This window comes from Lampetra planeri, chromosome 2, assembly GCF_965212315.1.
Source record: "Lampetra planeri chromosome 2, kcLamPlan1.2.h2, whole genome shotgun sequence".
In the NCBI taxonomy this organism is placed as follows: domain Eukaryota; kingdom Metazoa; phylum Chordata; class Hyperoartia; order Petromyzontiformes; family Petromyzontidae; genus Lampetra; species Lampetra planeri.
In genome coordinates this window covers 30,027,281-30,042,417 of record NC_136108.1, presented here as the reverse complement: position 1 = coordinate 30,042,417, position 15,137 = coordinate 30,027,281, and the positions used below count along the sequence as shown (strand labels likewise).

At 49.1% G+C, this 15,137-nt stretch overlaps 1 protein-coding gene across 1 annotated transcript; it reads left to right on the top strand.

The window, feature by feature from the left end:
• The first annotated feature begins 6,134 nt into the window (after window positions 1-6,134).
• LOC144724313 (uncharacterized) lies at window positions 6,135-8,273 on the top strand. Its single transcript, XM_078603329.1, has one exon. The coding sequence runs from the start codon at window positions 6,135-6,137 to the stop codon at window positions 8,271-8,273; it is 2,139 nt and encodes a 712-aa protein (XP_078459455.1).
• Window positions 8,274-15,137: the final 6,864 nt, after the last annotated feature.

Genomic DNA, 15,137 nt, shown 5'->3' with positions numbered 1-15,137 from the left:
CACGCCGTGATGTTTGCGCGGCCCGCACCTGGGTCGGCTCGACCTAAAATTCCAGATACGAGGAAGAGTTAGGGCGATCGCTGAGGTCACCTTGTCCCGAACAATAATTTTCACTTCCAGCCTTAGAGTGATTTGCAGGAATTTCCAAACAGGATCGCGGTGCTTTGAAGGGTTGCACCTCAGAAAGTTGGAGTTTCTTTCATGTGGAGACATCACAGGAACTCCCACAGAAACCTCCTCCCGAGTGGGATCCGCCAAAACCACAACTACCGCCACAATTACCGCGAACATCGCCATCACGACCACACCTGCCCCGCACCACCAACACCACCACCACCACCACCGCCAGCCATCACCAACATCACCAAGACCACCACCACCACCGCGGCCATCACCACAACCATTGCTAACACCAACGCCACAATAGCTTCAACTCAACACCACCCGCTCGTCTAACAGCTCATTAGTATCCAGACACTTGGCCCTACTCATTACACATCATCACCATCATAATCGCCTGTACATCCCTGTAATACTAACGCTAACCTTAATCCTTTCCCTAATTCTAACCCTAACCATAATCGTAACCCGAAACCGGATTCTTAACCCCAATATTAATAGTAACTCTATCCAGAATCCTATCACGAACTTTACTGAATCCATATCATCTCCCGCACATCTCTGCAATGTAACTCTCACCATGAGGATGACCCTATGGGCTTAACATAACTCTCGTCCTAAACTTAACTTCGAACCTCATCCGAACCAAAACCCAACTTAATTTCCTACACATCCCTTTAATGCCAAACCATAGAACTACGGACCATAACCCTAATTTACTACCCCTAACCATTTATCCTATTTAGCACACATAAACTTATACGCATCTCTATACTCCTAACCCTTACTACAACCACGATTCACACCATGAATCTCATCCTCACCATTATCCTCAACGTATCCTGCTAACCATCGTCTCCTACGCAGTCCTGTCCATTGCGTCTTCAAAATAACACGGGCAGATTTACGGAGGGCCGCATATTTCGAGGTGGGGTGTGGTTCTCGGGGACCCATAAATATTTTAAAAAAATCGGAGGAAGAATGATAAATCGTACTCCCGAAGTTGAACAGCGCACATGGCAATGCTGCCTTGTTATCTGTGTCTCCACGATGGGCTGAAGCGAGTGCTGTATTAGTAACGTGAATGTCTTGTTTTATATAGCGCCATCCTTCTTGTCAATTGTATCTTACCATCACCGAGGAACACAGATAAGCTGGACGGGATAATGCAGACAGTGAGCCACGTGCCAACAATTACCCAAGCTCTGCAGTCTTCTATATATTAAGATGTTTTCAGCCAATTACTCATGTGGGAGGAAAACCGGAGCACCCAGAGAAAACCCGCACGTGCAAGGGTGCAACGCTGTATCCCATGTATGAATGTATGTTGAACGTAGCCAACCGTGCTAATCGGAAGGCACAGATTATATTAGTCCACACTTTGCTGTAACCACCTTCTCCTGGCACTGCCTGGATGCCCGAGGGAAGGGAGTTTCGCAACGTTTTGTGTGATCCACGGCCTCCTCCACAGGTGGATCGGTGGAGGAGGCCGTGATATATGATAGTGCACGGGTATGCGATTCACGCTAATTGTATTGTCCTGCTTTGCTGAATGTGGGTGCATTGTGACGTTGTTTTTCCGGACTATTTTATTTCCTGATTAGTCATGTATGACATAACAAACGCAACAATTAAAGTCGTAAATAAAGAGCCATTGTTCACTTAAAACTTGCAATTCGTTTATTTTGGGTAATGTCGTGTCGGCGCAATGTAACCGTCGCTGTAACGCTCCACCACTCCACAGAGTAAATACATTCAAATGCGTATCGACCTACACGATGATCTTCGCCAAAATAAACGCGCTATGAATCATAGTGTTGGTCGTGAAAGCCTACCTATAAAATGATCCATTTTAATTCGTGCTTTGCAAAAAAGTTTTTTTTTTCAGAGTAAAGTATCAACCCTGCAGACCTTTGGACGTAAACATACGTTCGTCCCGCCCTCTGGCCAGCCAGTCAGCCAGCCAGCCAGTCAAACTTTTAAATATATATATAGTGCACTGTAGAATAACGACAAGCGCAGCAATTGCATGACGTCATACTTTTTCGTGTTTAATTTTATTATTATTTATCGTATGAACGCCAGCGTGTACGTTCTGCGCGTTATGAATAATAGTGGTCTTGATTTGAAGCTTTCGTGACTGCAGAAATCCATCCTCCTTGGGTCTTTCGGTAAAGTCACGTAGGTAGAAAAATAATAGACCACGACGTTTTGGACGCAACACAAGCGTCCGTCATGATGGACGCTTGTGTTATTTTTCTACCTACGTGACTTTACCGAAAGACCCAAGGAGTAATGATAGTGATGTTACGATTAGAATGATTAATGGCAGGCGTGTGCGGTTTGCAGAGCTCTTAAGTAATATTTACTCACACTGGAATTTCAGGATTTCAGTAAAAGCACAAACACAAGACAATGAAAATGTATTTACAGAGTCATGGGAAATTGATAACGCCTTAATCGCCGTATCATGAAAATGTAAAGTATCTTGAATCGTATTCTTGGTTCTTTTGGTAAAGTCAAGACAAATTTTTATTTAAAGCTTTCGTGACTGTAGGGATTCATATTCTTGGTTCTTTCGGTAAAGTCACGTAGAAGGGAAATAATAAAATAATATAAATATTAAATATTTTTTATATATTGTTAAATATTGTTTTATATTTATTTTATTTTATTATTTCCCTTCTACGTGACTTTACCGAAAGAACCAAGAATATGAATCCCTGCAGTCACGAAAGCTTTAAATCAAAATGTATCTTGAAACGGTAAAGTCACGTAACCGAGCAGAAATCGTAACCCTCATCATAACACCTTCACACTAATTTAACATTTAACCCAATGAACTCGTGCAGTCGTTGTTGACCAGGTTGAGACCATCAGTCAACTCGCTCCACCTGAGAATCCAGTTTAACCGCGGGTGGCTGAAACCCAGGTTCGAACCCAGGTGCTGGGCTCAACGGCTCCGATGCAGCCATTGTGAGCCACCCTGAGTCGTCCGGCCACCTCTGCTGTACGTAGCTTCAAAACAAAACCAATGTCATCGCTGTCAAAGTCACCCGCAGCGGAGAGACAAAGGCGGCCGGGCGTTGCGTGGAAATAGGGCTCACTAACCATAGCAGCTATTAGCGCGGTAGTTCGTAACGATGCTGATTATGGGGTGTATGTATGGTTGAACTTCTTTCGCACCGTACGTAGCCAAACGTGGCAATCGGAGGTTCGGGGTAAGGACAGCAAACTAAACACTAAAAGCAGTTCAAAATAAATTGGTTTTCAATGTATAATTAAAAGTGCAAAGCTCCAGTGGCTTCCTAATATCGTAAGGAAGAGCATTCCAGACGGCCGCAGAGGCGCATCTGAAAGCGCGCGCCATGCAGTGGCCGTCTTTGTTCGATGGCCCACAGCCGAAAGCCGCCGCTTAGGGGGCGCGTGATGATGGTTTACGCTCCTTGACGAGATCAGCGGGATGTCGTGGGTGGTGTGTGCTGGGGCGTGTGTTTTAGCGAGAGTGCTGTAATGGCGCAAGGTACACAGTTGGCTGTGTTCTCCTCTCGAATGGTCTCTAATTCGTGCGAGCGGCCAGACCCACACCACGACCACAGAGAGGGCGTAAATCACACTCGCATCGCGCAAACTCATTTTGTTGCACGGTGACCTTCACCGACCAGAAGAGCCCCGACTCGATCCCGCACGTACACCCCCGCCACATCCCACACGCACAACCCGTACCCTCCCACACATGCATTGCGCATGCAATAATGCAATAACGTGCGCGGAGCCTCTGGCCGTAATCGTAACTCACTCAAACGTCTCCCTCATCTACCCCCCCTATCCTACCCTACCCTCAACTAAACTGAACTTCTCTCCGCCTGCTGCGTAGATTTTCGAGCACGTACCAGGCACGCACCCGCTCGCCCGCACGGGAAATACCGCCACAACGTAAATGCGTCACTTCTTGGTCGCTGTCAGCGAGCACCTATTGCGTCACCGCCCCTAATGAGCACCAATTTAGGTCCGCCGGGTACATGGCGTGGGAGTGTGGGGTTGTGACCACCAGTGCACGGACATCGTGCGTGGCCTGGCTGCCTCTGTCTCCCCCCTCCTCCCCCAGTGCTCGTGTATGTTCATGACAACAACACCGCCCACCTTTTACCCATTTTAATGCTCAGTTGACCGAGGGGAAGGCCCAGGCTACAGTTGCCAATTACCAATTGTCACTGACGCTGTGAATCATTCATCTGCGAGAATTGTCTTCTCGTGGTTGTGGGATTTTCTCCAGGCACGTGAAGAAATACTCAGCATGGACTTGGCCAATCATCCCACGGCAGACCTTCTTTCCACGGCTGGCCAAGGCTTGCTGATGAGCCCTGACGAGGCGGAAACTTCGTCATGTCTCCCGTGCCCTTGTCCGCCTGTTGTCTCTCTTAAAATGTCTGTCAGCTGAAGCGTCAAGCTATAGCTGTTAGTGAATGAATGCCACCTTTTATTGTTAATATTCTTCATTAGGATGAATCACCGATGCTCAGTTTTGAGAGCAGCAAAATAGATCACCAGGACAATCTACCTCCTTCACACGTTTGTCCTTTCACGTAAAAAAATAGGAATCATTTTTCCCATCCCATCAGCCACAGAGCTTGTTGTCTGCTTCTTTCATTTGTTGCTTAAATTCTCCACAACCACGCTCACAATCAGAATTGTAACAATTATTTACATTCGCGAGGCGCATTTCATCCGTAGAATCCCGATGCGCCACCGGGTATAGAAAGCGGGGAACGGACAGAACGTGAAGGGTCAACGGCCAGAACGAGGGGGTTCAAGGCCACTTTAAAGAGGCGAGTTTTCAAGACAGACTTAAATGTCTGACGACTCTGAATGTCGTAATAACAAAAGTAAAGCGTTAATAAATCTTGGGAGTTGCGCAGTGGCAAAATACTGGGAAAAAAGCGATCCGAATATTTCAGGGACCCCCGTTGGAGCATAAATATGGATCAGTTCAAGGCAGTAATTATAATATATATTGGGGGGGACACAATATTGGGGGGGACACATCCCCCCCAATATTCAAATATGCTCAAAATGTCCCCCCCCCCAATATATTGCTATCAAATCGATTTCTGTTTATATGATTGTGGTTATGGTTGTACTTTATAAATCCCTAATCTCTGCCATTACATACAATTAAACAAGAAAATGTAAAAAAGAAACAAAACAGCAATGTAATACAATTCACTATTAGGCATTATTGTAAAAAAAGCCCATCCCATGTGTTAGTTAATGTTTTAAAATTTTAGGCAGGAAATGGCAGGAAATTCGTTTTCAAATTGAGATTTATTTTTTTCTGGGGAGGACCCCCAGACCCCCTGGAAGATTTGGTCCCCCCCAATGTTGACTCCATGGCTACGGCCTTGGATGAGTTGCTGTGAATATTGCGGGGTTAAGCCATTGAGCACCTTGTGTTGGGAAAAATTAAAATCGGTCTTGGCGCTGCTGCACAAGCGTGGTTAAGTTGTGCAAAGCGGCGTTGGAGAGGCGCATCGCTGGAACTACAATTAGGGGCGACGATCGAGTGGAGAGCACGCGTGAAATACAGTTATAGACGTCGGTGCGACTGCCGAGAAAACAAAGTGGGAGTGTGGACTCCAGTTAAACGTTGCCCGGGAGGGAGACGACGGCCAATGGACGAGACTGGTGAAGGAATGGCAGCCAGAGGGAGGGAAACCGCCAGAGAGGATGGGTGAGCATGGTGGAGACGGAGCGGTTATATTGTGGCCCGCGTGTTGATTAGGGGTCGGCACGGTTTGGCTCAAACCACCAAACCGCGGTTTGAACCGAACCAAATCGGTTTGGTTTGGCTCTGTTTGAACTGGTTCGGTTTGGTTTGGGGCTACGAAAACCGACTCGGTTTGGCTCGGACAGGGTGGAACCGGCTCAAACTAGTTTGGTTGGTTGTAAAGGCGACACGAAAGGACATGCTGTAGTTGCCTTTGCCTGCGAATTCACTTTGCAATTGCATCTCCATGGCTCGAGCGGCTCAAGACGGCGCCATCCCCGGCGGCTCCAGCATCACAAGGTATCTCATCCACGACGTGGAAGAGACCAAACACGCCGGTAGCGACGAGGAGCCGATGGCGAGCGAACGTGAGAGCCCGGACGCCACGCGCGGCGACACGCGGCAGAGCCTCATGCGCACCCTCGGCGCCGCAGCGCTGCAGACCGCGACGCAGCCCAAGCCCAAGAAGGCCCGTGTGTCCCGAGCGCTGTGGCACGACGAGTACTTTGAGACGAGCCAGGCCGCGGGCGACGTGCAGAGCCGGACCTGCAAGATCTGCACCCTCCAGTACGCGGGCTCCACCTCCTCGGGCACCCGTATCAAGCATCTCAAGACCCATGGGATCGTCGACCCCGAGTCGCCCACGGTCGTCACGTCGCCGCCGACGGGGAAGGGTTTGCTCGTGCAGTCCAAGATGGCCACGCCCATGTCAGCGCACGCGAGCAAGGCCATGGACAGCTTTGTCGCCGAGTACATCGCGACGAGTGGTCTAGGCCATAAACACGTAACATCGGATCCCTTTACGACTCTTCTTCAACGAGCTGCCCCGGGTTACGAGCCCAAGTCTGAGCGCACGGTCAAGCGCCGCATGCTCGAGATGTATGTCGTCCTCAAGCTACTCGTGCTACAGTACTTTACTACTTTTGGCTCTTGCGTCTCCTTGACCTACGACGGTTGGACAAACGACGCCATGACCGGCTTCTTCTCGGTCACCCTCCACTGGATGGACCCGGCGTCGTTCTCCATGTGCAACTGCATCATTGACTTCTTTTGGGTGGCCCCGGGCGAAGGCGTGGGCAAGCGCATGGCGCAGCGCCTGCACGAGCTGCTCGACGACTTTGGCGTGTGGCCGCGCCTGCTCGCCGTCGTCACCGACAGCGGTTCTGACGCCGTCGCATCCGCCAAGTCCCTCACGCTCCTCGAGGGGAGCAACCTGCGCTCGACGTGCTGCTTGCGGTGCATCGCGCACTGCGTCAACCTCGGCGTCAAGGCCTCATTCGGCGCATTCGAGACACTGCTGCGCAGCCTCCGCGCGACGCTCGGCGCTATCCGCAAGAGCAAGACGAAGAGGGCGGCCTACACGTCGCTCGCGCGGCACTACCTCAAGTGCCCGCTGCAGCCGCCTTGCCTCGACGTGGTCACACGTTGGGGTAGCACGTACGTGATGCTCACGGCGTCGCTAAGGCAGCGCCAAGTAATCGACGCCATCTGCCTTGAGCCCGGCTGGTCGCGGAGCCAGGCCGGCTTGTCGGACGAGCAGTGGGAGCAGGCGGCGCTGCTCTGCCAGTTCTTGGAGAAGCCGGCGGCCATCTCCGATGCCATGGGCGCCGAGGAGTACTGCACCATCTCGAACGCCATCACGGCGCAGGAGGCTCTCTTGAGCCACTGCATGACCCACCGCCCGAGTCCTCATGTGGTCGTGAGCTCGGCCACCGTGACCATCTCCGACTACATGGTCAAGTACAGCGACCTTCTCTCGTCCGAACCAAGCCGCGTCGCCCGCTTTCTCGACCTGCGCCACCCCAAGCCCGCGGCCTCGAGCACCGAGTACAGCAATATCAAGGACATGATGACGGACATTCTCAACCAGCGCTACCCAGCGTTGACGACGGACGCGGCGCCGAAGGCGGCGCCGCGTGGCGGCATTAACATCCTCTTTGACATGGTCTACGCGCCCAACGCTCACGACGGCGCCGCCTCCGAGGTCGACCGCTTCCTGCTTGAGCCGACTCAGGACCTGAGCATGGACGTCGTCGAGTGGTGGAAGCTGTACGGCGGCAAGTACCCGCGCCTACGACGCGTGGCCCTCGACTATTTGCCTATCCCGGCGTCGTCCGTGCCCTCCGAGAGAGCAAACTCGGCCGCCAAGCGCTCCTTTCTCGACCGACCAAACCTGCACAAGTGCACGTTCAAGGCCGAGATGTGTGTGCGCTCGTGGGCGCGGATGTTGCCTAGTGTTGGGGTTTCACTGCCATTGAACTACCACACTGCGTTCAAGGACATTGGGCGTGCCAAGCTTGAGGAGATGGCTGTGGACGACATCGTCGTCCAGTACTTGCTAGTGAATCTCAATATGAAGAAAGCCTGCGTAGAAATTAGCGATTAATACACTTGATATTTGTATTGAATGCGAATATTGTTTGCCGCGCATCTTTTCGGTTCAAGCCAACTCAAGAGGTTTGGTTTAGCTTAGTTTGGTTTGGTTTTGGTTTGGTTTGGTTCAGTCGTCGCTGGTTTGGTTTGGTTTGGCTTGCTCAATTTGAAACCAGTTTGAGTCGGTTCAAACCGTGCCGACCCCTAGTGTTGATGCGTGCACGCGCATTTGCTTTTGCTCGGTCGTAAGTGGGTTGGCTAGGAACCCGGCGGACCCGAAGTTGATTCCCGCTCAACACGGCCAACACCAGGGCGTGATCATCTGGACCAGTCCTGGGGCTCCCCTAGGTTGACTCAGCCTGAAATGAGTACCTGGTGCGGTGTGTAAACATCGCCACTGGGGATACAAAGGCGGTCGGGCGTAGTCCTGGCCACCCACCCCCCCTTGTGTGCCGTGCCGGCCTTCATGGGTGCTCGCTAACAGCACTTGCCCCAACAGTATGTCAAGGCTATTCGGGGGATCTTTATCTTTGTGTGTGCCTCGTAGACTAACGGACATCACGGCTACCTCTGGGGTAGGTGACCATGTTTCATCGCATCTCAGATTACATTTTTGTGGGGGAGCGGTAGTGTAGTGGTTAGCGCACTGCACTACCCGAGTTCAATTCCCGCTCACGAACGAGGCCAGCGACGATGATGTGAACCGGTCCTGGGCCTCCCCTAGGTACGTCATACACACGTGTGGATGATGAATATGATGCTTCTTGTATGTACGTATGTTGAACTTCTTTCGCACCGTACGTAGTCAACCGTGCTCATTGGAGGTACGGGGGAAGGATGCTTATGTGTGGATGATGATAATGACGATGATGCTTATGTCATTATGATGATAACTTGTTTTGTGTAGATAGCGATGATAATGACGATGACACCCATGTCATTATGATGATATCTCTGTATCTGGATGATGATGATGAGCACGATGACACTTGCGTCATGATGACGACATCATACGAACGTGTGGGTGGTGATTTACAGGAACGTGGCGAGATATTTTTTTTTTAGCAACAGACTTTCCACGACATGTTTTTTTAATTTCAATTCGTTCGCTGGAGTTTCCACTCTGCCCACTGACGACCGGATTACCGAAAGCAGACGCAGGCAAAGGTTCGCGGCCAATGTATATGTACGCGCGAAGTCTCGTTTAACAAATTTATCGTCCTGTTGCCCCTTCGCCTTCATTGAATGAATTTGGAGCCTGGGCAGCAAGCCAGCAGCCACAGGTTGCCCCGCTCGATGGGGAGCGGGGATTGCGACGCTAAATTGTGCATCTGCTTTTCTGTGTTTTGTGTCTCTGCGGTTATGTGTGGATGCGTGCGTGTGTGTGTGTGTGCGTCATCTCAGTCATCTCAGTCAGTCGACCCGAGGCACCTGGGTCTGCCCCGTGACCTCCTGCCAGCGGGCGTTCGACACTTCACGTGACCTCAAGGCGCACATGGCCTGGCACAAGCGTCGTGGTGACGTCACCGCCACTTAGTGGCGGATGGCGGTTGTTGTGTGTGCGTGTGTGTGTACGTGTGGGGAGCGGTAGTGTAGCGGTTAGCGCGCTGCGCTAGGAACCCGGCGACCCGAGTTCGATTCCCGCTCACGGCCAACACCAGTGACGATTATCTGAACCGGTCCTGGGCCTCCCCTAGGTCGACTCAGCCTCAAACATGAGTACCCGGTGCGGTGTAAACATTGCCACTGGAGAGACAAAGGCGGTCGGGCGTGGTGCTGGCCACCCATCCCCTCGTGTACCGTTCTAGCCTTCATAGGTGCTCGCTAACAACACTTTCCCCTACAGTCTGTTAAGGCTATACGGGGGATCTTTGTATGTCTTTGTGTGTCAACTGTGGGGAGTGGTTTAGCAGCGGTTAGCGCGCTGCGCTACGAACCCGGCGACCCGAATTCGATTCCCGTTCACCGGCACAACGCCAGTGACGATTATTTGAACCGGATTCGTGGGCCTGCCCTAGGTCTACTCAGCCTCAAATGAGTACTCGGTGCGGTGTAAACATTGCCACTGGGTAGACAGAGGCGGCCGGGCGTGGAGTTTGCCACCCATCCCCTCGTGTGCCGTGCCGGGGGGTCTTTGTGTGACTGTGCATCTATAAATATGTCTCTGTGCGTCTCTGTGTATCGTTGCATCTATGTGTGCATGTCTATATGTGTCTATATGTGTCTTTATGCATCGATGTGTGACCGTGAAGAATCTCCTTGTACAGAAACGGATGAATGTCGATGAATGACGTCTCATTGGAGGCTGACTGATCGTCGGACAGGTCATAGGGCAATGACATTGGCTCTTTAACCTTTGACCTTTGTAGAATACAAATGCTTTGAGGTAATGAGTAATGAGGCACATCGTGTCCTTGCTAAACGCACATCACGTGGTGTGTATCGCTACCAGTGGTCTGAGCCAAAAGTGACAATTCCACATTTCCATGGCAAAAACAGTGTATCCAAAATATGACCATGAACCTCCCACAAAGCGACATTGATGATGTGTGTTTGTTGAACCGCTTTCACAATATAAGAAGCCAGCCGCACTAATCAGAGCTAGGGGTAGATTATGATGGACGATCACGACGCTGATGATTGACGATGGTGATGTTGTGTAGTATCATCGAAATGATGATACTAACAGTTCAGTTCACGTATTAGGTAGAGCCCTGTGAGCCATGCGGCTCTTGAATCGGGTGCAACCGCAACAAACAAAAACATGAACAATAAACATCTTAAAGTGACTACACGCAACGGAAAAATCCAGGAAAAACAGCAAAGTCTTCCAGAAAAAAGCACCGTATATCAACGCTGTGTGCAAACATCCCAGCAGTGGCGGCTCCTGCAAAATCTCTCAGGGGGGGCAAATGTCTGGATGATTGATAAGGATAAGGTCCACCCATGCAATGAATAAATTAACAGCTTAATATTAATGAAAAATAAAGTGACTCTTACAATACATCTTGTTTGTTTATATACTCACTATTAAAACAAACCACTCAAGTTTATTTTATTAAAGATTCCACTAGGTGGCGATAAATTATATTGTTGGATGAAACGTGCTTACGTATGATGATGTTAGCACGTATGATGACGTAAGCACGTTAGTGCATGCCCTCCCGGAAGCCATAGAGAATGCATTGCAGCGCCCCCGTTCGAAAAAAAACATCTTTGAATGTAAGTCTATGGGGCTTCTCAGCCGTAGTGAAATCGCCCAAAAAGAGGCGGTACTCCACAGAACGTGACATGACGCTGATTGGACTACATCCAGAGGCTGACAGTGACGGCTAGCGTGACTCTGTGGTTGAATGACATTGGTGGTGCGTCGCCCAATCGCCCTAATGAAGAAACCGCCCCTGCATCCCAGTGGGATGCAAGTCAAACAATAACAACCATAAGACAATTTAGATTAAAGTTATCAGCCTAACTCTGTACTAGAACAAACAAATATGGCTAAACAATGAATATTCATGATTTTTTTTTTACTGAAAATGGTGATTAAGTGGTGCTGCTTATGATGAGGATGATGGTAGTTGGTAATGATGATGACTGTTGATCATCGCGACTGATGATGATGATAATGAACATATAGGATGTACTATGAAGAAGGCCGATTTCCCGAAACGTTGCCTTTTATATATTTTTTTTTATTTTAGGGTCACACAGCGTTGTTGACGAATGTGTATGTTTTGTTATTTGTGCTTGTGCAGCACCACTACCAACACAATACTGTATCACCAAATAATAAGATAGGTTTATTTATTAGATTATGGTGATAATTGAATGATGATGATGATCCTGATTGATTATCAAAGATGATGATGACGACGACAATGCTGCTGCTGCTGATGATGGTGCTTGGCTGAGTCAACCCTTGACTATGATTGGAACTCGCAACATTTCAACTGTTGATTCCACCTCCAAGTTACTCAGGCAAGATGCACAGCACGTATATATGTTTTTAAAATGCGTGTTTATGTTCGCATGTCAGTGAGTGTGCACCGTGGGTGCGTGTACGTGCGTGCGTGTATTTTGGGAGCGGGTTATGTTTTAGTAAACGGGTCGGTTTTTTTGTTGTTGCTCCAATTTTATGTTTTAAGAACCAGTCGGTGTAATTCCCACAGCCAGGATTAAAAATACTGCACAGGATACTCGACTCGTTCCTTCCGGAGCCAACCCTGAACGACTGCTGCTGAAACAACAACAAAAACCATGGCACTCGCAATCACGCAACACAGCGCATCACACCAAACACTACAGCCTAACACTACACAATATCACACTACACACTAATACTACACCCTAACACTACACCCTAATACTACACCCCAAGACTACATCCTAATACTATACCATAACACTACATCCTAATGCTACACCCTAATACTACACCATAACACTACACACTACACCCTAACACCACACCCTAACACTACACCCTAACACTACACCATCACACTACACCCCCTAACACTACACCCTAATACTACACCCTAACACTACACCCTAATACTACACCCTAACAATACACACTACACCCTAACACTACACACCATCACACTACACCCCCTAACACTACACCCTAACACTACACACCATCACACTACACCCTAACACTACACCCTAATACTATACACTAAACACTACACCATAACACTGCACCCTAATACTACACAACATCACACTACACCCTATTACTACACCCTATTACTACACCCTAATACTACACCCTAACACTACACCCTAATACTGCACCCTAATATTACACCCTAACACTGCACCCTAATACTACACCCTAATACTACACAACATCACACTACACCCTATTACTACACCCTATTACTACACCCTAATATTACACCCTAACACTGCACCCTAATACTACACCCTAATACTACACAACATCACACTACACCCTATTACTACACCCTATTACTACACCCTAATATTACACCCTAACACTGCACCCTAATACTACACCCTAATACTACACCCTAACACTACACACAACACCCTAATACTACACACCATCACACTGCACCCCCTAACACTACACCTTAGCACTACACCCTAACACTACACACCATCACACTACACACCATCACACTACACACCATCACACTACACACCATCACACTACACACCATCACACTACACACCATCACACTACACACCATCACACTACACACCATCACACTACACACCATCACACTACACACCATCACACTACACACCATCACACTACACCATAATACTATACACTAAACACTACACCCTAACACCGCACCCTAATACTACACCCTAATACTACACCCTATTACTACACCCTAATACTAAACCCTAACACTGCACCCTAATACTACACACCACACCCTAACACTACACACCATTACACTACACCATAACACTACACCCTAATACTACACCCTAACACTACACCCTAACACTAGACACCATCACACTACACACTGCACCATACCGCACACCAGTATACATAACAGCACATATCACCATACCGCAAAACACTTTATTACACACACCATAGCACAATCGCATCACACGCTCTCTTACCACCATCACAACACAGCGCGTACTACACAACACTAAAGCACCATCCATTACACATCACACCGTACACCATAACGCACACCATTACACTGCACACCACTTCGCATTACCACGGTTGGATACGTACGGTGCCAAAGACATTTAACATACTACATAACAGCACATCACACACCACACCGGTTTACTTTACAGCTGGGGCGGTCAAATGTGATTCTTGCTTTCACCAGGTTAAACAAAGGACACGCGATCAACAGTGATCGCCATGCGGACACCTTGGTCCCCGACATGCGAATGTGGAATTTCCACCACTGGCTTCGAGCCACCCATTGAGCCTTAGAGTAGGGGCACTGCGGTGTGACCATCACAGCTCCCAGGTGAAAGGAGACCTTGGGTAAGGGGCCGTTCATTAATGACGTCACGCACTTGGGGGGGGGGTCAGACATTTGTTACGATGTGTGACGAGGGCAGGGGGGGGTTGAGAAATGTGACGTCACATCAAAATGCGCAACTTTAAATAAATACTAGCAGGAAGTACCCGGCGTTGCCCGGGTTTTAAATATTTCAAAACTACTCTTAACAATGTAACTGCAGTGCGTACTGACTGTGGTGGTACCTGCTTTCACTGCAGCAGTGCATACTGTGGTGGTACCTGCTATGATTACAGCAGTACATGCTGACTCTATAGCAGTATTTATGGACTGTATAGCACAAAGTACTCACCTGTCAGAGTGGCGTGGTGAGGCCTAGTCCCGTGCAGAGCCTCCGGCCTCGCCTAGATTACCCAGCCGGCCAAGGTGTCACCTTGGCAGGCTGGGGTTGGGCTGCTACCCCCCCCCCCCCCAGCCACGATCTCCTCGGCCGCTCTGCAGTAATAAATAATAAGTATAACCCGTAAAAACAAAGTTTTTCACTATAAATTATTTATATGCGTGGCAGCGAACTTAATATAAAGGATGAAAAAATATATGAAAAAATATATTCGCCTGTGAAGGACGCGGGGATCGATCCCGCGACCTTTGGCATGGGAAGCAAGGGCGCTACCAACTGCGCTACTCCGCCACGCCCTCGATGAACGGGCCAATCGCAGCGCTAGGAAAACCAAACGGACCAATCGTGTCTCGCAAATCCCTCACATTTCGTCCAATGAAACTGCGTATGGTCCGGCGACACACAGACACACACACAGACAGACAGATTTGCGATTTTATATATATAGATAGACAACACGTTCTGCTTAATTAAATAGACGTTTTAATAAATGTTT